Source organism: Argopecten irradians, chromosome 4, assembly GCF_041381155.1.
Source record: "Argopecten irradians isolate NY chromosome 4, Ai_NY, whole genome shotgun sequence".
Classification (NCBI taxonomy): domain Eukaryota; kingdom Metazoa; phylum Mollusca; class Bivalvia; order Pectinida; family Pectinidae; genus Argopecten; species Argopecten irradians.
In genome coordinates this window covers 42,492,042-42,517,117 of record NC_091137.1, presented here as the reverse complement: position 1 = coordinate 42,517,117, position 25,076 = coordinate 42,492,042, and the positions used below count along the sequence as shown (strand labels likewise).

Genomic DNA, 25,076 nt, shown 5'->3' with positions numbered 1-25,076 from the left:
TGTAGACTTATGGAGTCTTTTGTTATTAGGGCCCTGCATTGGATCTCTGATGCGAAGCCCTAGTCATCACTGTGTCATCTGCCAAACCACAATCTTTCAAGAGGTTTTCTTGAAAACCAAAAGGCCAATTGTTTTGAAAATACCATGAAGGAAGCTGTATGTAGATGTGCAATAGGGGTTAGAATTCCCCCCTGAAATCCAAGATGGCCACCATGACCCCTTAGGGGGCCAAAATTTTAAAATGTTCTGACAGCAATAATAATTGGTTTATAAGGGGTTATTTTTGGGAAACTGAATGTTATAGTGCTAGTTTAAAGATGTCTTGAAATCCAAAATAGACAGTGTGGCCCCTGAAGTAGTCAAATATCAAAAGTTCAATTTCATTTAAATTGGTGTGTATATATTGGTGTTTAGGGTCACTAGTCATTGCAGACTGAGGTCAAAGAGGGGGGGGGGCTTTCTGATAAATGCCAGTTTTCTAGTTCAAATCCTTATAATGGTAATATAGATATGGTAGGGTTAGAATTATAAATAGTTCAGTTAAAAGGTTAAAAGTCACAAACTATTTTAGCTTTCTGTAAAGATAGTTATACATCTGTAGGTAATACACAGCATGTAGTAGGGATATATAAATTGTTCAGTTGACAAGCTAAAAAGTCAAAAGGTGAAGCAACTCAACCCATTTTATCTGTTAGGTCACATGTACAAATGATTTGGGTTGGTTTGTAAAGTTTAATGTCCTTTTAACAGCCAGGGTCATATAAGAACTGCTAGATCTAGATGGAAGAGAAAATTGACAAATCAACTGTTATTCAATTATTCCGTGATGATTTTATACGTGAGGCGACAATGTTGTACAATAGTTCATTTAGTAACAAGATGGAATGGAAATAATTTTGAATTAATGACTTTGACCTTTAAAAGTTACAGTGGTCAGATTCCTTGTATATAATTTATCATTGAAAAATATATCCCAAAATTATAATTTAAATTTACATTCCTTACATCTTTTAATCGAGTACATTGTATATTTTAAAGTGTCTAAAGTAGATTTCTACTTTGATTTTTTAAGTCGGGGGTGTTAAAATGAACTTAGTTACCAACACGTTTTCAATGTCACAATATACTAGGATAAGGCTATATATATATACATGTAAATACATCTGATAATACATACGGGTATTTTGAAACTTTGATGACAATGAATTTATACGTGTTCTACAGGTTTCTATTACTGACGTTATATCCACCCCTGGGCTATCTATCTCATAGTAAAACTGGAAGTAATAGAATAGGTAATTTAGTCGTTGGATGCACACCAAAAGAGCTGTACACTGTGGTTAACTGTGTGTATTTGAAGTTTAGTGTCGCTCTAGATCTCTCTGCTGTCTTAAAAGTCTTTGCAGACCTGTGATTGGTCAGAGCTGCCTTCAGATATAGTCCAGGGCTGGTATAACGTCCGTAACCCTTAGAGTATCGAGGAGCAAAAGAACAAGATAACAACGTAAAATTTAGATATAAAGTTCGTTTTAGAAGATCTCTGACATAGAAGGACCCCTCATGACAACATTAATAGTATCCCCCTTTCTTTTCCGTTGAAAAAAAAATCCCTCTTTCCTGGTGACTCATCGTCGGAGACCCACGGGTGATCGCTCTACACTACGCTACACTTATAAGCTATTGGAATGTTCAGGATATACCATAAAATTGAAAACAATCTATTCCTTTATTCTCTATATCGATGATCGTAACAAATATTGACAATCAGCGTGACAAAATTAAGGCAATCTGCTTCTGATAGCCTTGTTGAAATCGACAACCTTGCCCTCTGATGCGCAATACATATATACATCGCAGTCGTTTGCACATAATCTATTTCGTCATAAAACTCCAATACAAGTGAATAAAACTATGTAATTATCATTTTAAACAACTTAAGTGTACTATATTTTTCATTTGTATGTTGAATCGAAATGGTGGGATTTTGTTTCATGCAACAACAACCAATTATATTCGAGGTTTCGAGAGTTTTTAGCTAACGGGCATGCGTGAATGAGGTCCTTATTGGTGTCGTCTGCACAAAATAAGCAGCCATTTTTGAAAATTTTCAAAGAAGAATTTAGTTTTGGAAAAAAGAAGACGAAAATGATTGTTGAAGACACCATTGGCATTGGGAAAAGAGTTTGGTCATACAAATGGTTTGAAATAGCTTTTAAAACAAGAAAATGAGGTAAGTTCTTGAAATTTTGCGAGTCGCATTGCAGTGAACAGACGCATCGGAGTCCTCTTATGCATAAAATATTAAAAGAATCTATGTTCATGTTCTTGCAATACAGATGTAAAGGACTCATGGAAAATAATTGTAGATTGATCTCGAATAATGTAATTGTTTCTACAATTAATAATCAGCAAATTCCAACTTAATATGCTACCACAAAAAGTGGTATCTATTTTCGACATTAAATTCTATGCATAAAAACTTTGGCGTTTTGGGGCTATCATAGAAAACCCATTTCAAAATATAACACCAAATAAATTTCTTTGAGCAATATTTTAACATAAGAATTAATTAATATATATACCAATACAACACTTTGTGTTCTTGTTCAATAACGATGTATAAAAACTTTGGCGTTTTTGGGCTATCTTAGAAAACCCATTTCAAAATATTACACCAAATTAATTTCTTTAAGCATTATCTTAACATAAAAAATAATTAATATATATACCAATACAACACTTTGTATTCTTGTGCAATAAAGATGTGTAAGATCTGTTTATTGTGACTCTGAATGTCTGTTTTACTGGTTGTTTTAGAATGATACAAGTATGCATCAAAGAGCTGATATTGCAAACATGTCCTTTTGAATTGATAAGTGACCAGGTATATTCTCTACTTAAATGTCTGTTTATGAACATATCCAAGTGCTAAGTCAGTAGATTAAAAAGTCGATACAAAAGTTTGGTTTGAACAAGAGTACCTGTTGTTTTCAGTGAATTCTTCGCATTCATCCTACAGAAAGATATACAAATGTATCACGACGCCATTTCGAAATTCTCACGGACACTAACAAAAATAGCTGCTATATTGAAATGTTATCTGCATGCATTCTATTTTGCCGAACGGTGCTCTTATCAATGATAGCGGAAAATAACTCGCCCTTTGAAGAGAATGATCGGATTTCAAACAAAAACAGTTTTGTTTTGTGCCATTTTCCAACAGTACTCGAGCTTATTGCAAAAATAAAACGCACATGTTTTCATGTTTATTCTACAAGTGTTAAAAATATGACAAATATATGCACAAAAAATCACCCATATTAATTCCGATAAATTATCTGACCCGTATGATATGAACAAGATGTAGCAGACGTCAAGTTCAACATCTCATTTTGAGGTCAAGAGGAATGCATTACACGCGTAAAGTCTGCATACGAACTTGTGTTTTCTGAGATGTTGGAGGTTCGAATAAAAATTGTGAAAATAACATTTTGACCATAAAACACGAACATTTAATCTATGAACACTTTCCAAGATCAAACTACAATGTACTTTGTGACGTACATATGTAAAACTTTGTGACATGAACTTAAGAATATGGCCTTCTGCAAATTGTAAGGATTCTAAGTAAGGACTCAGAAACAAGTTGTGTACCTTGTATATTTTCTGACATTTTACACCATGGTTTCATTTAAGGTTTAACTTGAATAAAATGTTTATGTTATGGAGATATAACACAAAAATCTGAGTGTACTCGAAGCGGTTTATGATGAGAGTACACTCAGGTTTTTGTGTTATATCTCCATAACATAAAAATCTATTCAAATTAATCCTTATAATTCAATTTACTGAAGATAATCTCTTCAATAGTCATAATTCATTTTGGGACTCTTTTGTTTATGAAATCATTACGCCGTCATCTCAGTCAATCAGAAGCAACTTACAAACGGCGACGCAATTTTTTCCTTTATGGTCTGATAAAGTTAATTTTTCAGCCAATGATAATGCTTGTATCAAACAAAATTGAATTATTCCTGTATATGCTGTAAACGGAAACCTTATTTCAGAGACAGCGAGATACTGAAATTCAATTTTTACTTCGCGAGTGTATATCTTCCGTGCATTTCGCGATTCGAAAACCTATATTACATACATTAACCTCCGCGAAAGCTTTTCAACTACGAGAACAAATAAAATAAAACTTTCAATCTGTAAATCGCGTAATTAAACTGCTGCGAAAAAATCGTCGAACATGGAAACGCGAAATTAATTTACTGAAAAAATACGTGTTGATTTACAGTAGCACATTTTGTGGGTCGACATTTTATTGTATGGCTGGTCCTATAATTCTTGATATTTAATCGCTTTGCTTTGTCTATATAGCGCACCTGTGTACAATCCGGATGGGATTATAGATGTCTTGTTGTTTGCCGTGTGCCTACCCTTGTGTGTTGTTTATTTGTTTGTTTGTTTGTTTTGGTACCAATAAAACTTCAGCTAAATACTGAAACTTAAACGTATCTGTATACACCTGTTTATACATTATAAAGCGTTCATTATCAAGTGTAGTAAAACGTTTTAGCCTTAGAGATAACTGGCTTTTAAATATAGTCCCAATATATTTTATGACCGACTTCTTTATTCAGTAGAAAATATGTTTGATCTTTAATTGCAGGGGAGCGAACATGTAGATTATATTAAGTACATACCAATCAATAATTAAAATATCAACCTGTATATATATAATTGGTTCTTCTTGGCATATTTTTGTTTTCATTTCCGCCTTATTTATATATTGATTTAAGATTTGCAGATAATAACAACCATTTCATATTTGTCTATTCAATATAAATTTTGAGAAATAGATTAGCCAGATTGATGTCGACAGGTTCAGATAACGTGTACATGTACTTCAATTAACCGACATATCTGAACAGCGCATTAAATAAATTCGTAGCTATTAATTTCGGTCATAAATTGTGATTTTGAGCTATTAATTTACTTTGACAGAGTCTTCCTTTTATTGACAGTACCGTGTTTCGGTCTTTTTGTTGACAAGTGTCACGCTTGGTTCTATTTGATTGGTCCTTTTGAATATGAACTTGGTGATTCAGTAATTCCGGGTGAATTATTTTTAATTGGCCGATCTAAATTACAATTTTTGTTCGTTAAAATGAGATCAGTTTTCGCGTAAATCAAGATTGAGCAAACATTGACTTTCATGACTTAATTAGTTAATGAATAATTAATAAACATAAACAAGAAATTTTACGCGTAAATGATAATTACATATGAAGCATCAATTAGTGTCAATCAAGCGAGGAAATGAGGGGGACACGCTCGAATTGTTCCGTATCACGGTGCTCTGACGGAATTATCATAGTCCATTGTAAAGTACCACCATGCATGCATCACACAAATTTATTTTGTTGATTTTTGTGACAAGATTAAGGATACATAAAGTTCATTTGTATAAATTATCAACAGTTCTATCTCTGGTTTTGATCTAGTTTGAATCCCATATAGGGCAGTTGCCAGGTACTGACCACCGGTCGGTGATTTTTCTCCGGCTACAACGACTTTCCTAAACCAACAATCCTGGCACGTCCTTAAATCATCATGGTTGTTAAAACTAAGAATTTAAGATCTTCGACGTGCGATCGTAGTGAAACCAATATTGTATTTCCGTTGATGACGGTCGATGTAGAAAGCATGACGATTTTGTCATTTTTTCGTCAATGCATCATTTTATGCTCTAATTATCTGTATTTTTCGTTCAGTAAAACGTTCCGGAATTACAAGGTTTAAGGATAGCTTAAATTATTTATCCAAAGACAACAAAATATATTATCTTTTAATTCATTAATGCATAATATACACAATATCTTCGAGAAAATAAAGTTAATATATGAGCACTCTTATCGCCAGATCGCAATGTTTTGTCTCTTGATTATTTAATTTTCTGAAATTAGAAAAAAGTCTAAATCGTGAAATTTGGCCCACTTTAAAATATGCAGCTATACAGTAGTTTAAATATACAATAAGACAAAAGTGATAATACTCATCATTCTTGTATACTCATGTTTAATCGCATGAATACTTCAATGTATAATCCAGAATCCTAGTAATAACATCATAACCTATTCTCCTCGATACTCTAGGGTTTACTATCACTATCGTAATATTCATCCCTGAACTATGGCATAGCAAAACTGAAAGCTCTTTGTTCGACGACAATTCAGCAAATAGTTCAGTCGTTTGATGTACGTCGAAAGAATAGAAAAACGGTACTCTGTGTTACTTTGAAGTTTTTCGCCGCTCTCTCTTTGATCTTCAAATTAAATATCTGCAGGCCTGTGATTGGTCAGGTTTTTCTACCTGAACTGCCTTCAGGATCAATATGAGATAGTCCAGTGGTGGATACAGCGACAGTGAAAGTAACCCCTGGAGTATCGATGATTATTCTCATTACACATATCTGATGGGAAATGACATGCTGGTTGATACACTACGAAATCAAAGTGATATGTAAGTTACAAAGTTACTGATGTTTTTAGAGGTGAGGATAAAACCATATGAATGCAGTTACTTTTAAAAGTTAGTAAATAAATGTTTTTATATAGGTTATCAGCACATATACACTCTCATACTGAGGATGTAGTTCAAAATAACAAATCACGCTCACAATTTGAGATTTCAAATTCCGTGTAACAAAAGTTCATTATTCACGAAAACGAAAGCGGGTACTGCATTAAAATATATTTTAAAGCACTTTGACGTTAGGTTTTCCCACAGGAAATGAATAAAAAGTTTCCGCGTTATAGAAACTATTTGTTAATAGATATACAGAAATCCAACTGAATACACGAATTCTATTACCCAGGTGCGCTTACATTCAAAGCAATGCTAGATTGTCAGGGAATGACATGACAGAAACCGGCAATGTGAACAAAGTTCTTCGTACATAATCCGTATACACATTGCTGATTTAAAGCGACTGTTCGTCATATAAATACAAAACTAACGATCTAATCTAAGAATAAACAAGGTTTCTGCGAACACGTGTTATGAACGACCTCTACAATGAGCCAATATACAAAATGTATTAATGTTTCACAGTTTAAAGTTACACACCGTTTATGGAAAATAAAACTAACTGCATGGAAGAATATTCCTAATCATCGAAATAGTTTGGCCACACGTTTTTTTTACAAAGGAAACAAGCATAATGCAGACAAATACTATGGTTACGACTTTGCTCGACTATGAATCAAACCACTTGTGTAATTCCTAAATCACAGTATTTCTTCGATGTTATATTTCTGTCACAATTTTGTCATTGAAATGACTTCTTGTAGCTCATGTTCTCTATCACAAATTCACTTTTTACGATTTATCAACATAAGAAACGTGTGCATGTACACACACGTGCTTTGTAACTTTTGAGAATGTTGACCTAATTCCTGTCTAAATACAATACACTGTTGTTACGGAGCGAATATTTCCTTTGTGGTAAGTTCGCGGTCTCGTTCCTGCTTTTCCTTCGAACGTATATAACGGGCCTTTTTTGCCTCTTCGTAACATTTTTCAAACTTTGGAAGTGTGTGCATTGTCTTTAGCGAACCGTCAACGTTGTACATGTCTGGATCCAGCACAGGCTTTCGGAGTAATTCATCAACCTGCTGTTTAGACATCCGGCGTTCTGGTCGCGGCCGAGGCGCATCTTCCGCTTCCGTTTTGACTGAAGAAGCAGACGTGTCGTTATTGGCGACATATCCTGTGTCAGTCTTGACCTCTGGGTCGGCTGATGTTGTTCCTTTACGACTGGACTTCCTATTCGAACCAGGATCTGATAACGCCGATCCTTTACAACTTGTATAGTCTTTGGACAGCCTCTTGGTCACCTTAGTTCGGACGCTCGCCATGTCAACGGTTGCGACTGTTGCCAAATCTAAGAGCTCGTTTTTCGGTGTTAGATGTTGGTGCGATTCACTCCTCAGCGTCGTTTCTGGCACTATTAATAACGATGTGGAGGTATCGATATGTTCCCTTTGGTGCTTTGATGCTCTCTGTTTGTGTTCTCTTGGTGTTTTTGTCGTTCGTTCTTTAGAAAAGCCCCCTTTCACTTCCCTTGATCGAGCATCAGTGCTAGTCACACTGCTAATAGTTTCCTTTTCTGTACCTTGTGGTGTGGCCTCTGAATAGATCTGTTCCGCTTGATCAGCGTCAATTTTGCCAATCTCCGTCAGCCGTTTAAAAGCTAAGCGTGGTGTATCGATATCACCTTGATTGCTTGGGGAGCGATACACCGGGGACTTTGTGCCTCTTTCACTGGGCGGAGGGGTTCTGGTGTGGATCTGTGTGTTATTGTGCAAGTCACCGAGATATTTGATAATCATAAACCCATCTACCTCTCTGTCGATACTATCCATAGGCAAATGTTTTAAATCCACGACAGAGTTCGTACTTTCTTTCAGTTTTTTCATGTCATACGTACCCGCGTTTGTGTTTGTTTCGTGCACTGGAATATCTGTAAAATTGAATACAGGATGATGGAATTTCTTATCTGGCGTCAATAAAGTTTTATTAGTGGGTTTATGTATACCCTGTCGGATTTTCTCTAATTGGCGTTCGGCCATACTTTGCTCCTTAGTAAGCGTCTGTAGGTCTCCTGGGGCTCGTGTAGGACCCATCGTTCGTATCCGGCCTAGCTCTCGTGCAATCACGCGCTGCTCATGATTCACTTTGTCCATATTCAACCTATAAACTGCTTCCGGTCCATTTTTGCCACTTAAGTTCAAATTTAATTTCCTGTCCTCGCGCTTGTTGCGCTCACGTGCGACTTCTTGTGAACGGTAAGCTTTAAGCAAATATCCACTCATGATGACCAGTCTTGATATTTTTAATTATAATTTTGAATTTATTACCAAATCACGTATAAAAATCAATATAGAACTGATGCACGCGCACCACACCATCTGCATGCGTCATTGGAAGTAACAAGTTCTGATTGCTATTTCCGACGTTGCTCTCCTGCTGAACTTCATTTTTGTTATTTCCAGTCAACTTGAAACACGTCAATTTCTTATTTCAAGTAGATCCTTCCAAAATTTATTCTTGTCATGACGTGAGTCAGTTGTGACCTGAAATGGAAATGAACAAATATTAGACATACAGTAATTTAGACTGTTAGTCATATATTTTGTTATTCTTTGATTATTTTTCTTTCTTTCTTTCTTTCTTTCTTTCTTTCTTTCTTTCTTTCTTTTTTTCTTTCTACAAAAAATATACATGACAAATCAACGACCATAACTAAATTTGAAACAATGCGACCAGCACAATTTCAAACTGGTTAATAGCCAACATACCGTATACATAAACAAAACTACCCATAGATAGCACAGGTTAACCATTGATATGATGTTTATTTCCTCCCGCTTCATTCATATTTTTAGATTTGCTTCAATTGCGTAAGTCATTGAAGTGATACATTATGTACAGTGAAGATCATTCGCCTATGTGTATGACAGCATGATTAGGAATCAGAGTTTCCGCTACATGTGACTAGCATTGGCATTTACGGTATAATGTGACGTGGCTTATTGTCATACGTTTGAAATTAAAGGGCCAACGAGAATACTGATTATACCCAAATGCAAGCGTATCTCCCCATAGTCGAAACATATATTGTGTGATAAAGAATTAAATGAAAGTAAACACTTCGTTTCTTATTTACATTTGCGTGTTCGAAGTGTTCGTTTGTTTGTTTGTTCCATGGAATACATGCATTAATCTAGATATGATTAAATTGAATGAAAATGTATGAATTGCTTGCTACAATGTCGTTCTTATATACAATATAACACAAGCAACATTTAAAAGCGATGTAGAATTTCTTCTGACGTACGTAAGCGATTGTGTACCTTGGTAAACAAATTAAGACGACATTTATTGTGGGTAATAAATCACTTTCAGTTTTTCCCTCAGATTTACGACTTAAAGTTTCATTTTAATGGGGATATTACCGCACACAGATTTTAATTCACAGCAAAACAACGACAATATGTGGAATTTGCCGATAGACCGTTTAATTTATCCAAACAATGCTAAAGCAGCGACATTAATTCAAAGCTAAATTGAATTAAACAAGAGGAAACAATAAATAAACCGTCCGTCAACCCGTCCGTAAGTCAGCATTGCCTTTAAATAAAGTTCCGCCTGGGTTGTAACCAAACCCTTTGGCCAAAAACAGTCTTGGTGGAAGCGAACATAGTCCTGTCTCCTCCACACCGGGGCAGGGGGAACGGGACCAAATAGGAGAAAATATATGTAAATCCTTTAAATCGCAACTAGTCATTGAGTTCTGCATGGAGTGTAAAAATTGGTCAGAAACATCTGTTGGGGAAGGGGAGTAGAATTTGTATAAATCTTGGATCTGACTCCATAGAGCAGGTGGGAGGGGGGACCAGTAGGATAATGCGATGTACATCTTTAGAACTCTTGAGGAAATAAACACTGAACCTGTATCCAAAACAGTACTATCCATAACAAACCAGATAGACGATACTTTATAAATAATCCAGTAATTATTAATCTATTTCATTAGTTCTATCCATGCAATGTTGTTTTATTATTATGTTTTTATATTTTTTTGGTTATTTACTTTTTAATATATATATTTTAGGTGTTACTACATATATGTTTATCAATTGATCTAAATGTTTTTTGTATTCAACTTTTTTACCCATTTCTTTAATGCTTTAAGTAATCAGATTTATCAGATTGTTATTTCCGAGATTAAAAAGTAAGCGTTTGTGCTTCTTACTTTACACTTCACGTATCAACATTTCGATCGATATTAAAATCATTTTGGTATGGGTCGAACTCAAGTTTTCTTTGTGTAAGAGACGTATGCATGGAAATATCGCTGGTATGTTTTTGAATCATAAAATTGTTTTGGATTGAATGTTCGATACCTTAGTCTAATAGAGATAAAATTGAAATACACATTCATAGAGAAATAAAAATTAATTACAACCAAGAAAAGGTTTTTGATATTTCAATTTTCTCATGGGTATATTGAATAGTGTTCAACATTTTGAACTATCATTTAAGAAAATCCCTCCATGCAAATACCACATAAAATTATAGTCTCATATATGTCAAATTAAGCGTTGTCTTATTCAATCTATAAATGAAACTGCATACACTATCCGTGATTGTAAAACCGTTATCAATAAACCTAGCCATATTTCCGTGAAACTTTCTTACACTTAATTTGTATAGGTAGATTATCACCTTTCTGTAGGAATTACTCTGGCGTATGACACGTTTCGGACTTTGTGTACAAGTGTCTTAAGTATTTTCTCTATCTGCATCGCCTACGAACGCTTTTGTGAGTGTGTATTTTTACCTTGACGCGACAGGGAGATTGAGGGGTGGGGGGGCAGTAAGGTATGAAATAAAAATGTAAAATTACACTCTATGTCAATAAAACGTGAAAGAGTATATGTTTACTATGGTGAAACTGTTGTGTGGACACACCAACCGAACTTTTGTAGACGACAAATATTAGAGGATGAGGGAAGCATTAAAATGCTATTCACAAAGAATTAAGTTCATGAAAATATCAGCAAGCCGATCATATAATAAGAGAGAAAATTTGAAATTTTCTTAGGTGCTTAAAATACACGTATCAATGTTATATCGTGTGGCACAGTTATTGCAATTTAACACAGCTGTAAACAATCAACGTGTTTGCGTAACAATCACTATTTCTTGGAAAGAATTGTATGTTAGCCATGTAAACCTACCTCTGTATAAAGACCACCTGCTTATTAAACTACTTTCTTTTGGTTACAAATGACCATTTATAACATAATTTGGCCTTTGTGTTAAGACCACTTGGTTATAGAGACTACTTTACCTTTGTCACTGAGCGATCTTTATTGAGAGTTTGACTTTAATGAATATTTAAGCACAGATCTGCAGTCTTGGATAACTCTCGATTAGGGCATACTCAGTTTTCTAATCAGATAATCGATTTTTTAAATTAGGCAAATTTATGCGTGTAGCATCGCGACAACAGGAAGTACAAAAAACAAGAAGTAAGAGGCATTAATCGCCACCAAAAAGAGATACAGTAGAAGCATAAAGTTTGCTGGTCACAAAGTCGCCGCGAAATGATTTGGTTAACAGTATTGAATTGCTGGATAAAGCATAGTATCTATCATTTTCGGCCAATAAAACTTTCCACATCGTAATCCCCTTATTAGGTCATTAGGCCATGCGCCGTGCGTAAACTGTTCATATTTTGAGTTCTTCGCAAGTTCTACCAATGTGTTTTAGCTGAAACTTGCATGAAACGATCCTGAAATGGTCCTGACCACGTGTTATTTTTCAGGTTGGTCCGAAATTCAAGATGGCCGCCACAGCCGCCATTTTGAAAACATAATTTGACATGAAATGATCCTGACATGGTCCCGACCAATTGTTATTATTTTTCGGGTTGATCTGAAATCGAAGATGGCCGCCATCTTTAAAACTCACTTTGAATTTCTTCTCAAGTTCTACCTGTGCAATTTAGCTGAAACTTGCATGAAATGATTCTGACATGGTCCCGACCAAGTGTTTCGGGTTGATCTGAAATTCAAGATGGCCCCTACAGCCGTCATTTTGAAACCACATTTTGAACTTTTTATAAAGTGACATTGGTGCAATTTGGCTGAAACTTGTCTAAAACGATCCTGATATGATCTTGAAAAAGTGTTGTTACATCTCTGGTTGATCCCAAATCGAAGATGGCTACCATGACACCATATCTAAATAATTTCCTATATGACTTTTGCCAAGGAAGTCAGGTGACCGTTAAAACCCCTGGGCCTCTTGTTGTTTTTATCATATTTTCCACAATACACACAACACTGTGAAAATGATTGAATGTGTATGGGATTGAAATCTCTGTATTATATATAATTTTTTTTTTATTGTTTCCCCTTTTCAATATTAACAATCGAAAATACTTAACATGCTTGACATTCCAATCTGATAAGTTTTCATTTGAGAATAACTGATTTCAATTATGCCAATATTTGTATAGCGGGTTGCGTCATATAACAAGTTGTGCTTACTCTTTCGGAACGCCATATACCACTTTATTCGTTTTCAGATGTTTACCTCGGATTTTCGATTAGTCAGTATTTATTTGTGGATTCACATCATATCCATTGCATTATGGTTACAAGGTACGTATTTTTGTCTTCGATATCGAAGTACATGTTATTTTATCATAGACGTCCGTGTTTGAGCAATATATGTTACGTCTATTAGTACTTTAACTGCTATAAACTATTACTGGATTTTAATTTCGGTACAGATAGTAGTTTGATTTTAGTTTCTGTCTGTATTTGAATGTACAAATATATTCTTCTGTTTTGAATGATAAACTCCCTTCAATCGCCTAAAAACTACATTCTACATAATAATCGCATATAAGTGCTATTCCACTAAATAAACGCTATCTAAAGTAACAGTACAGTTCATTAGCTGGCCTCAATGTATGATAGCTTGCCTCCAGACGAGGTATAGTTTCGTATTAACACAACAGTTCATTTCGGGGTGTCCGTAAGTGCGAAATTTCAATACACATTTCCATATTATCGGTCGATGTATTGAACTTAAAGTGCAATGTGCTAATGGGAATAGCGGATAAACGACACACGGAGTATGTGAATTTGAAGATCTACGTTCGAGTTATTGATGCTGGTGTCAGTAATACGTTATATTATCTGTTTCATAAAAACGTAACAGATCTGTGATAGTTGAACATTGCCTCTAGCGATACCGTACAGTATTGATTTACAGAGCCTGGGTTTCTCATATTCCTACCGGCAGTCATGTAGTGCACCTGTTGTTTAACTCTCAATCAAAGTGATATTGATTTTAGGTTGATCAAACCATCAGTGTTATTAAAGTGTTTAGAAAAAAATGTTTTATGATATAGCTTACATGATAATTCACCTTCAACTTAAAAAAAATCCAAAAACAAAACCAACCAACCACCCACCCCCCCCCCCCCCAAAAAAAAAAAAATAAAATAAAAACAAACAAACAAACAAACAAACAAAAAAAACCCGAAAAAACCGATGAAATCTTTATTTTTTTCAATTTTACAAAATGTTTATTATGTCTTCTAGTTTATTGCCTTAAAAGGTATGTAGGTATAATTGGTCATTTGATCATGGCTAAAATTATCTGTATATTACTTTTATTTCTTGATGACAACAAAAATATAGATTATGGAATGTTATAGGACTTAGGAATATAAGCATCTCTCAGATAACGATTTATTAACTACACTTATTTCAATCAAATATTTAAATATTTAAATCTTTCATCCCTATCTCAGTGTCAAATAATGAATTATGCTTAAAGGTTGACAACTCTTACAGAATTTATCTAATGTGACGCAAAGTATGTGAATGGTAGAGTAAATAATATCCACAAAGAACGTGTGGAACAAATAATGAGCCTAGCTATGTCACTATACATGTATACATTTTATTTAAGTGGGGAGGACTCTTCGATATAAATGATCCGTCTTTTGACATATTGACTTTATGAATATAGTTACGAATACAGATGAAAATAAATAACAAGTTCATAGTCTATAGAAATCACTCATAAAAAAAGTTTTTTCTTCATAGATAAAGAAAACTCCATCATAGTTTTAACTCATTAAACCCCGAACTCATTTGAACTCTCAAAAATCTTAAAAATGCTCCACCGCCGACAGAGCATACATCATATTCATTACTTGAAAAATAATTGGTGTTTAACCGTGTATATATATGTATTATTATCACAAAAAATAATATAAAATAATTTATTTTGCCTTAAGTGCATGTGCATATAGAATATATATATAATATATTGCCACGGAATACTTTCGGGATGCAATTAATATTTTTTTTTGTAATTTTAACTTGAAGACGGCGTCGGCGTCAGCTTAGGCGTCCCATTTCATGTTAAAGTTTTTGAGCAAGTTTCTGTTTCGTCAATTGTTTAAGCTTAAGTCATCATAAATGTTTATGGTTTATTTTCCTAATGTGTATGGATGCTGAACGTGATAATACAATCAATTTAGGGCTTTTTTGAGTCTGTTAATTTGTCATATTTCCATTTTAAAGTTTTTGAGCAAGTTTCTATTTTGTCTATTGTTTACACTTAAGTCATCATAAATGTTTATGATTTTATTTTCCTAATGTGTATGGATGCTGAACGTGATACTACAACCAATTTGGGGCCCTTTAGGTTGTTTTTGAGTCTGTTAATTTGTCATATTTCCATGTTTAAATAGTAAATACTTGAACATCAACTTCTTCTGAATGGGCGAGCTTTGCTGTTCTCCAACACCTCTTGTTTTATTAAACAGCTTAACGAAGTAATGTTTAGATCTTCACAGCTTCTACATTATACTGATATGAAGATTGCACCAAACGAGCTCGGAAATAACAGTTTAGTAAAAAAAAATATTTAAAAAAACGAAATCTAACTGTTCGGGGATCACATTTTTCTGTTCTATCTTCATACAAAAAATTTAAAGGATCCATTCAAAACTTTGACAGTAAGCAAGATGTATTAGTAGTTTGCTGACTAGTTATTACCAATGTTGTAACCGATAAACTATTGTTTCATGTCCTGAAATTCATGATTTGCTCAAACCATATCCACTCCTTTAAACAAATACATTTCTGCCCATAAGGTTTGCCCAGGAAGAAAGAACACATGTCTCTAGTTAAACTAGTAAATCAACCAACTACATAAGTCTTGGGTCAAAGTCCCAGGATCATGAAAGAGTCCTTTTGCTAAGCCAATCTAAGTCATCTGTGATTCCCTAGGACTTTTTCAAGATCTTGGGCTTAGTTTTAGTCCCTATATACCATTTCCTACCTGCCAAATCTAGTTTTATTTGATTGAAAGTCATATAATTATGGGACCTTCAATTCCATTCCATTTCAACCGTATTCTTTTAAAACTTACATTCATACACAAAACTAATTAAAACTTCACTAAATACAATTTGAAAAGAAGAGAACTTTACAAAATGGAGAGGACCGTATAGTCGTTCCTTGTTTATTCTAGTGAGAGGAAAACTAACCGGAACCCTCCAAAATTTCAAAACGTTTAAAATAATCAAAATAAAAATCATAATTGAATTAAAAATGTGTATATTCAGAAACATATTGGCATTCAAATATCAATTGAACGTCTACACAACAAGTCGATTGTACGAGACGCTCACCGTTATCCTCTATCAACGCTACATAAAATCTCAGCAACTATTTTGACACATGTAACACACATAAACAGAACACACCAGGGTTATGTGGATATTAAATGTCACGTTTTACTGTGTGGTACTGGACGACAACTCAGAAACAACCCTATGCAGTACACAGAAATACCATCATATTGTTGAGTACATTGTTGCATATCTCAGCAGGTGCTCCGATATGTTAACGGTGGAAACTACAGACATTCATACATAATCCATGACACTTAATCAAACCATATCATCTTCAAATGAAAGTAACTCTGATTATTATTATCCTTTATGTACTAAATCTGCAATATGTACCCTTACGTTAATGGATAAAGATTGTTTTGAACATTTGAAATTATATCAAGATATTTCCTTACCGTTTGGTGTTGCTTGTCATTTCATATTATTATCAGATGGCTTCATACTACACACAAATGTACGTATTCCAATAATGAGGCATATCTACATTATTTTGTGTCACTGATGGTCCGTCCAGGTGTATTTGGTTACAAACGATTGACATTTAGATCAGTCACACTGCACTGTGAAGTCGTCCCTTTAAATAAAATTACCCGAGAACAGGAAGTTCAGCAGTTGATAAACTGATAAAACTGTATGATAGTTATTAAATCTTTAAAACGTCACCAAACATCAATTGATTGGGAATACCATACATTTCGTTCACGTTATATATGGGACATCTCTGTGTTTATTTTAAACGAAAAAAAAAATCTCAAAGAAATTTTACGAGTGAGCATTCACTGCTTTAAATGGCATATCCAATAAAGTGCTATCAATCTTCATTGTGCCGTGCTAAGGTTTCTTTAAGTTCAGCTTAGCGTATTTAATATACTACAAACGAAATCAATTGCTATTAGGGTAAATACTATTACTTACAGCATGAGCAATACATTCTTAGCGTATTTCAAAATGTGCTGAACGATTGATGGTATTTTCATGTATGACTTTAAATCGACATTCTTTTATAAACCCATCCGTCTAAGAAAATACTGTGCTTGTTTATTTTGATAAAATATATACACCAAATATCCTCTGATTATGTACATATATATAGAGTCTAAGTTAATGTAAGACACGGAATATATTTGTAGAAAAAAATCAAATAAGACAATTAGCAATGAATGTTAATCTTAGTATTCTTTGTTGTTTTGTTCATTTAATGTTACAATGCGATTCTATTGCCAATAATTATAAATAAGTTCAAATTACCAATACCAAAACATTAATCAAACAATGTTAATGTTAACGGGTATATTGGTGATATCTTTGTTTAAGGATTTCAAGAACGTTATTGTCATCCAAAGCTTGACCTAAAATGGTACTGAACTTGGTAACCCACGAGTTCAAAGTATGACCAATACTAGCCGGAGTCATGAGTCTTTTTGGAAAGGTTGAATATTGTACTGATGTCGTGTGTCGTGTCATCTTCTTTACAGATATATGTACTAAATATCGTATGGTATTACGGAGGAATGTAGACAATCCTAAAATTGTATTTAAATTATCTATTGTTCTCTTTGATTATATACCCTTGTACCTACCGGTTAATTAACCCACGCATATACATACATCTGACATAGTCCTATTCTGTATGATCATCACGGCGGAGGAAACGTTGGCTTCTCATAGTCTCAGTAAATGCTCGTAAAAGTAAACGAAGTGTAAATGATAAATAAATATCCACCAAACTAGTAAGTTACACGTGTTTGCATGCTGTTATATCTACCTTTGACATTTTTTATGATATGTATTGAGAATAAAGTTCAGAGAAGCAAGAACATTCTTCGTTATAAGCGTAGTGCGTTGTACACTTATTTAGATATTTTCCCCATTTTATAGGAATATTGACGGGGAATGGAAAATGTTACGTTACATTTATAAGCATGGATGTTTTTTATTGTACATTGTACTTCTAATTGTTCCTTTGTAAGGAACAATTGTTCCTTTGTAAGGAACATTTCTGAAACATTTGGGACCCTAGAAGCAAAACATTTTCATATTCTTCACAGAATTATATAAATATTCCCCACAGAGCATAAACGACTCTCATCATTTGAACAATAATGGGTGTTTACTCGTGTAAATATATGTCAATTTAACACAAAAATGAGATTGTTTTTGATGGATGTGCAATCAGTACTTCATTCCATCCAACGGCATAGTGACATGAACTTATTTTGGACGCAATTAATTATTTTTAATATTTTATCTTGAAGTAAAATAAGAATTTCACACTTTTCAATGGTGGTAATGGTGGTAATGGTGGAAAGTAAGTAGCTTTTGCAACTGAAGAAAAATAATCATTCGTCTGCTCAATTCATAAAGAAAAAACTACCGAACGTCAGCGATGTGACATCTTCAAATATTTTCTATGATAATTTTGCAACTTACCTAAGTAAGATAAACACAGTGTGAAGACTCGTGTCGATACAACAATCAAATACAAAAACTGAACATATTTGTTAGGGAGTGGGGCATCCTGTCCAAAGGATTACCTTATTACGTGTGTAAGTATTATATAAATTGGTATCGTTATCAGGGGGTCCTATGTCTAGGGTGTTTACGTGTGAAAGGAGCATATAAATGTGGAATGCAATGGGTTTTTTATTTACATTGAAATACCATAAATATTATTATTGACGTCAGAAATGTTTGGCGTTTGTAACAGAATAAGGTGATTACATTTCAGTGTGCACAAATTTGATTCCATATGATCAGTGAAATTTGCTCTTTAAAATCACCGTGACTGTGATTGGATTTAAAGCCATATCGATACTGAGTAAACCCCTTGAAACATTGGTTTTAAAAGTGATAAATAATATGCCGCTTTATGGCATTACTGTAAACTATATTCAGAACTTAAATCCACATATACTGATAAAGCCAGTGCATTTTTGTTTGCAACGTAAAGCTTACAGTATTGAATTCTGGCATGTTGATATGCATTCCTTAAGGAATGCGGCATTGAACGCAAAATCGTCAAAAAATGACATAATTCAAAGATACTATGTGAATTCTTAACCGACATATTTAAAATGTTCGTCATCAAAGACGCAGAGCAAAGGACTCTAATGGGTACACATATATTTCGTTAAACTGTCTGAATAAGTTAAATTTAATATCGCCAATACGATAAATCATACTACCCGGTATTTGTTTACAGCGATCGTTTAATTCATAACTCACATCGTTTCCCATAATCAGACTTTCGGAATTACAGACGATACCTTCAAGTCCGAGATACAACATACGAAAAGTATTTGATGTCTTTCAAGCAGCAAATAATCTATGTCACAAGAAACATGCATATATTATCCTATTGAAGAAAGGTTTGGTGTTGTCATTGTTTTGTCATTGGATATATTTATCCGATGATTTTCTCTTCCCAGTAAGCAAATTTAACTTGGTTTTAGTACTTTAACAGTTATATGAACAGTTTTTGTTTTAAATCCCTATATCAAAATTAAACGTGTCATTATAAGTACACAATGCATTTGTATTTCCGGGGTGTATATCCCACGGTCAATCTACCAGTACGGGTTATTTGGAATATAAAATGGCGCGTGTAATACATAGGAAATTACGGTACCATCTTGATAATAGAATTAGATAGAGAGGAGCATATATTTAATCACTCACTGCCTTCGCCAGGGATCGAAATTGAGACCATTGGATTACTAGTCTTACGCTCCACCGATCGAGCTAAAGAGAAATTCTCTTCAGTCGATAGGTATTTAGAGGCTAGTATCGACCAGACATGTTAAGTGTTGAGAATAAAACTGCGTGTTTCGGAGGAGTATGCATTCTTTGACATCCGCCAAATACATCTCTAAATCAGAGCTAGACTTACCTAAGTGAGGTAAAAAACCTGATAGACTAAACTTAAAATTGCGAAACCACTAGACAAAATAACCGCTATACGGTCAGCGTGAAGCATGAAATTTAATCACAGAAGAATATCGCATTTATCGCTCTGATTTCGTTTTAAATTTAAACATATAAATATTATATTAGCATATATCAAATCACTCCAATAGGAGCCATTACGGATGGCTGGCTTTACATTAGGATTTTAACGAGCCCAAGACGAGGCTATCTATACTCAAACACATGTGTACAAAAGTATTGGATTTCATTGACACGTGTAGAAAGGAAGTTAGTTAAAGCGCCATAACTATTTACATGGATATATAAAGCAGATCAATTCTTGGTCAATTCATATGCACACAACATGGTCAAACACCCGTGACTCTGTTACTCCTCTATGAGGATCCAGGGGGCAATGTTTGTCTGTCAACCACGAGTCCGAACATTAATGTGGTGTTTGTCCTTACAATATCATATATCATTAATATAACCGTTACGTACCCTTTTTGTGTTTAAAAGGATTTTAAAAGCAAACAGAACAAGAGAAAAGTAAATCCGGGATGTCCAACAAAGCCAGAATGAGCATTAACGTAATCTTAGATGAAATACGATATATATCAATGTGATATTTGCTGATGTACACTTCTTCATAAACTAGTCATGAATGTTTTCATATGATCAAGCGTGTCTTAATATCCACATGTTTTTTATTGTACAAGAAATACATTGTTAATAAAACTGTTTGTTGTCAATAGTATATCTTACTGTGCAGTTTTCATGGGTTGAATACCTACACAATATCAATATTGAAAGTTTCTTATGGATATGACAGGCATTTACCGCTGGCCAATGTGTTGGTTACGATTTATAAAAAACAACATCATAGCATTATGTCGTCTAACCGTCCAAATAGTTTAAAATCACTTGAAAATGTCTTGTTTTTCAAAATAATTTTCTATGTTAATTGTGATTGGTAGGGTATTGGACTAGGATTTTTTTTCCGTTAACTAAGGTAACATCCAAAAATAAAGGTCGTGGACACGAAGAATGATTAGAAACAATATATGACTCAAAAGTACGAAACACAGGTTCAGTTAATAATCAGTTCGAACCCAAAAATAAAATACGCGATTCAACTCAACATATGGAATGATTGACCTATATAACGACGACAGATAAGTCGCTCTTAACCACGAAACAAGGGGCTAACGAACATTTAATGCAATACATGATATTGAATAAGGACAATGTTAAAGAAATAACCGACACACAGATACAATACGACCAGATCAATGATGTACAACCTTCAACCGACCAAGGGCTATAAAAGCATTCTCGAGCATTCTATCACATTGGATATTTCATGATTTACTTTGGCAATACTTATCCATTTCGGCAGAACAACACGTAAAGTGTGCTTAATATATCATGTGTTTAGGCGACCGGAGTGACATTTTGGCTTATCTGACAATGTGCTTATCTACACAGGGTGGCGAGTCTAAGGTCGAGTACGCGTCAACAGAACCAGACGTCATTTACAAGGCACCTAAGTTATTATAAATTGACTGGTTATGCTCACTTTTCCTCTAAAAATTCGGGGTATTCAAAATTCGCCTTTATCTGTGGTAAAATGTTAGAAAGAAGATGTGAAATGCCCATCGAGCGCACGTGTTTGAGGACCGGTTGACAGAGCTGTGAAGCTATTTATAACTAAACAATAGACTTTGTCTTCGAGAAGCAGTACATTAAGGTAGATAGGCCGATATCATTTACTAGTATTTGGCTAAGATAAGCGCGCGATATTGTCATTATTCATTATGACAATCAAGGACATACCATTATTGAAATGTAAACCTACGGAAACCCATGTCGGCATATCTCTCTCCAATAGACACGTACACGTATCGGCACTTGTATCAATAATTTACTTGGAAATAATAATTTACTTCGTGTAGACATAATTTGATTTAAATGAGAACTAAATTACCACAACGTAATATGCAGGAAGATATAACAATATTTCAGGGTTTTTTCTTTGAATTTTGTGAGTAAAATAAATTCTGTCATTGCGGTCACTACTGTTTAAAACCACCTATTCAATATGGCCACCTTATTTGGGTATCAGATGGCTTATTTCAATACAATTAGACCTGTGTTCAAAAGCCACATGACTATAAGGGCATTTGTCATTGTATATAAAGTGGTATATATTCAGGTATTCTGATACATATTTTAGAACAATGGGATTGTTGAGACATGTGGAATACATTTTTGCTTTATCGCTGGCATTGTCGGGTTTCTGTATTTGGGACTGTAAGTTAAGTTTGGCAGTGTGACCATTTTCCGGTACCCCGTCACTGACACAGACACATTGGCACGTTACCAAGCCCTTTGCCTCGTCTGAGTGACGAGCTCTAGATAATATCATAGTCAACACATTATCAATATATTTATTTTTTATTGACTTTTGTTGGGGTAGATTTGCTATAGTACTAACTTTGAACGAGTTTAACAGACAAAGTCCGATGAAAGTTATTTCTTAAACTAGTAAGTTAGGATAAATACATGTACATGTACGTGGAGATTCGTAGTCTTTGAAAATAAGATATATTAGTAGTTTTGCAACCAAATTAACTTCACCTTCCAATGATGCTACCATGCATCGTTTTAATGAAAATTCCCCCCAAAATAATGTTTTATAAATGTATCGATTGACTATTATAAGGTACTGAAAATATCATCTTGAGCAGAATACAATGCTGGTAATATATATCTATTAAAGAGTCGGAATTTCACGCTAAAATCATGTGTGCCTTTACTGTTATTTCGACATGTTTATAATATATATACTATAGATTAGTACATCACATGATAATTACTAGGAACGCGACTGGATAACAGCCATAGTCTATTTTGCGACAGTTCCCTGTCCTTCTTGACTATGGGAGACTATACCGGACTACAGGAACTATACAAAAGTATAGTCCCCCGGGAATGAGCACGCGACCAAATATATGACGTCATAATGAATGTCATGTGACGTACTAAATCTATTATGGCCCTTTCCCTCGGGAACAGTTCTCCTATAGTGTTGTCTGGCGAGGTATAGTCCCCTCGTCTTCGACTCGGGGACTATATCTCACCAGACAACACTATAGGAGAACAGTTCCCTCTAGAAAGGGCCATAATAGAATAATATTACACGAAACTAAATTCTTTGATTCTTTTTTGAACTTTAATTGTAGAAATTGTAAAGATGACTATGATATACGTTTTGTGCTGTGAACTTTTATCGCATTTTGCCACATATATTTTAGAAGAATACAAATGGATAAATAACAAGTTCATATGCCCAAATCATAATATAATGACATGAGGATAATAGTTATATAAAGACACCGATTATGTGAATGGTTTGATTGCGATGAACTACAGCAGTATACGGTCACATAAATGGAACATTTCCTCATGCATGTCTAGAATCAGCTTAAGCGTCAACGGTCATTTGAATATAGTAGCCTTTATAGTTAAATAACAACGGACACTCAGATTGAACAAATTACGAAATATAACATAAAACTGTAAGAGACCAAATCTCACAATGAAACCGGTCCTTAAACCAACAACGTGATATTATGACAGCATATACGCATAATTAGTAATTGTCTTCAACCAGAGTCATCTATATAAGTCATGACCATAAATCAATTATAAGTGTTATCAAGCATATCAATAATACATAGATTTCGATGAGCTGTAAAGAGAAACACTCATCATATAAGAAATATTACATAGGTTAGAAACAATAAATGACAATACGGTATGATTTATATTGAAAAATAAACTTAAGATCTTACCTGGTCCCAATACTAGACGTTTTCCAATACACTTCAGTATTGTTCAATTAGTGTCGACTGAAGGCATTTAAATAATCGAGTTGTTCTAGTCTATATCATTTACTAACCTAAATATCCAGTCGTTGTTGAACACACAACAAATAAATGCTATATATTGACACAAATGCGTAAACTCAACTGACTTATCAGTCTATGTCCATAGTCTCGACTTCTTATTAGATTCAATGCTTAAAAGGGATGCATTAATCCTGCCTTTGGGAAGGATGTCGACACAGTTCCTTTTAAAATCCGTTCAAGTATTGATATTAACCACAAATGGTAATAAATGCAATACCATGCCCAGCCAGCATGTGTGAGCTGACAAATTACCGCTCAAAACATCTAATGTGGGTTGTATGGGACTGAACTGAATGTCTAACGGTCTGAATGTAAATCTGGGTAGGCCGATCTACCTGAGGGGCTTGACTTGACTACAAAGATAGGTATTGCCATTTATCCTTACTCCGCTCGCTGCCCCACACATCAATGCATTTGACACTATTGGAAAATGGATGAATATATAAATATTACATTAGGCAGCCAGTACAAAAGAAACTTCACCAGGTTTGAACAACAGGAATATAAAATAGTTTATGAAACGCATACTATATAAGAAACAGAATAATGCAGAAGCAGTCATTTTTCGTATATCTTTTCTGATTATCAAACAATAAATTTTGTATGATACTATGTTTGATATTGTTGATTAGTAAAAACTGATTAATTGATCGGTTACAGTGAAAACTTCAGGGAAACAAACAAAGCCATTAGCGCACAGTTTACGCGTTAATTTTAAGATCGTTAATTGTTTATAGCTGAGCTAGTTGACAGAGAGAATTAAAGTCCTCAGTAAAACGATTTTAAAGTACTCGCTTTGCTTTCCTGTATTGCTTGTAACTCATTCCGTCTTTGCATGTTACAGAATTACCTGCCCTTGCATGTAAAACGACATGAGATTGGCTTACAGA

General features: G+C 34.3%; 1 protein-coding gene across 2 annotated transcripts; it reads right to left on the bottom strand.

Annotated features, from left to right (window-relative positions):
• Window positions 1-5,840: 5,840 nt before the first annotated feature.
• Window positions 5,841-24,525, bottom strand: LOC138321726 (uncharacterized). 2 transcript variants are annotated; one of them, XM_069265634.1, is made up of 2 exons: window positions 24,070-24,525; window positions 5,841-9,143 (listed from the first exon to the last, which is right to left on the bottom strand). In XM_069265634.1, exon 2 carries the CDS (start codon window positions 8,880-8,882, stop codon window positions 7,488-7,490), a length of 1,395 nt encoding a protein of 464 aa, XP_069121735.1. In that variant the 5' UTR covers window positions 8,883-9,143; window positions 24,070-24,525; the 3' UTR covers window positions 5,841-7,487. The 2 variants fall into 2 exon arrangements, with proteins under 2 accessions (XP_069121735.1, XP_069121736.1); XM_069265635.1 differs by lacking the exon at window positions 24,070-24,525 and adding an exon at window positions 16,702-16,881.
• Between the last annotated feature and the right edge of the window lie 551 nt (window positions 24,526-25,076).

Coding starts and splice junctions, on each gene's coding strand:
- LOC138321726 (XM_069265634.1), bottom strand. CDS start 8,882: ATGAGTGGATATTTGCTTAAAGCTTACCGTTCACAAGAAGTCGCACGT.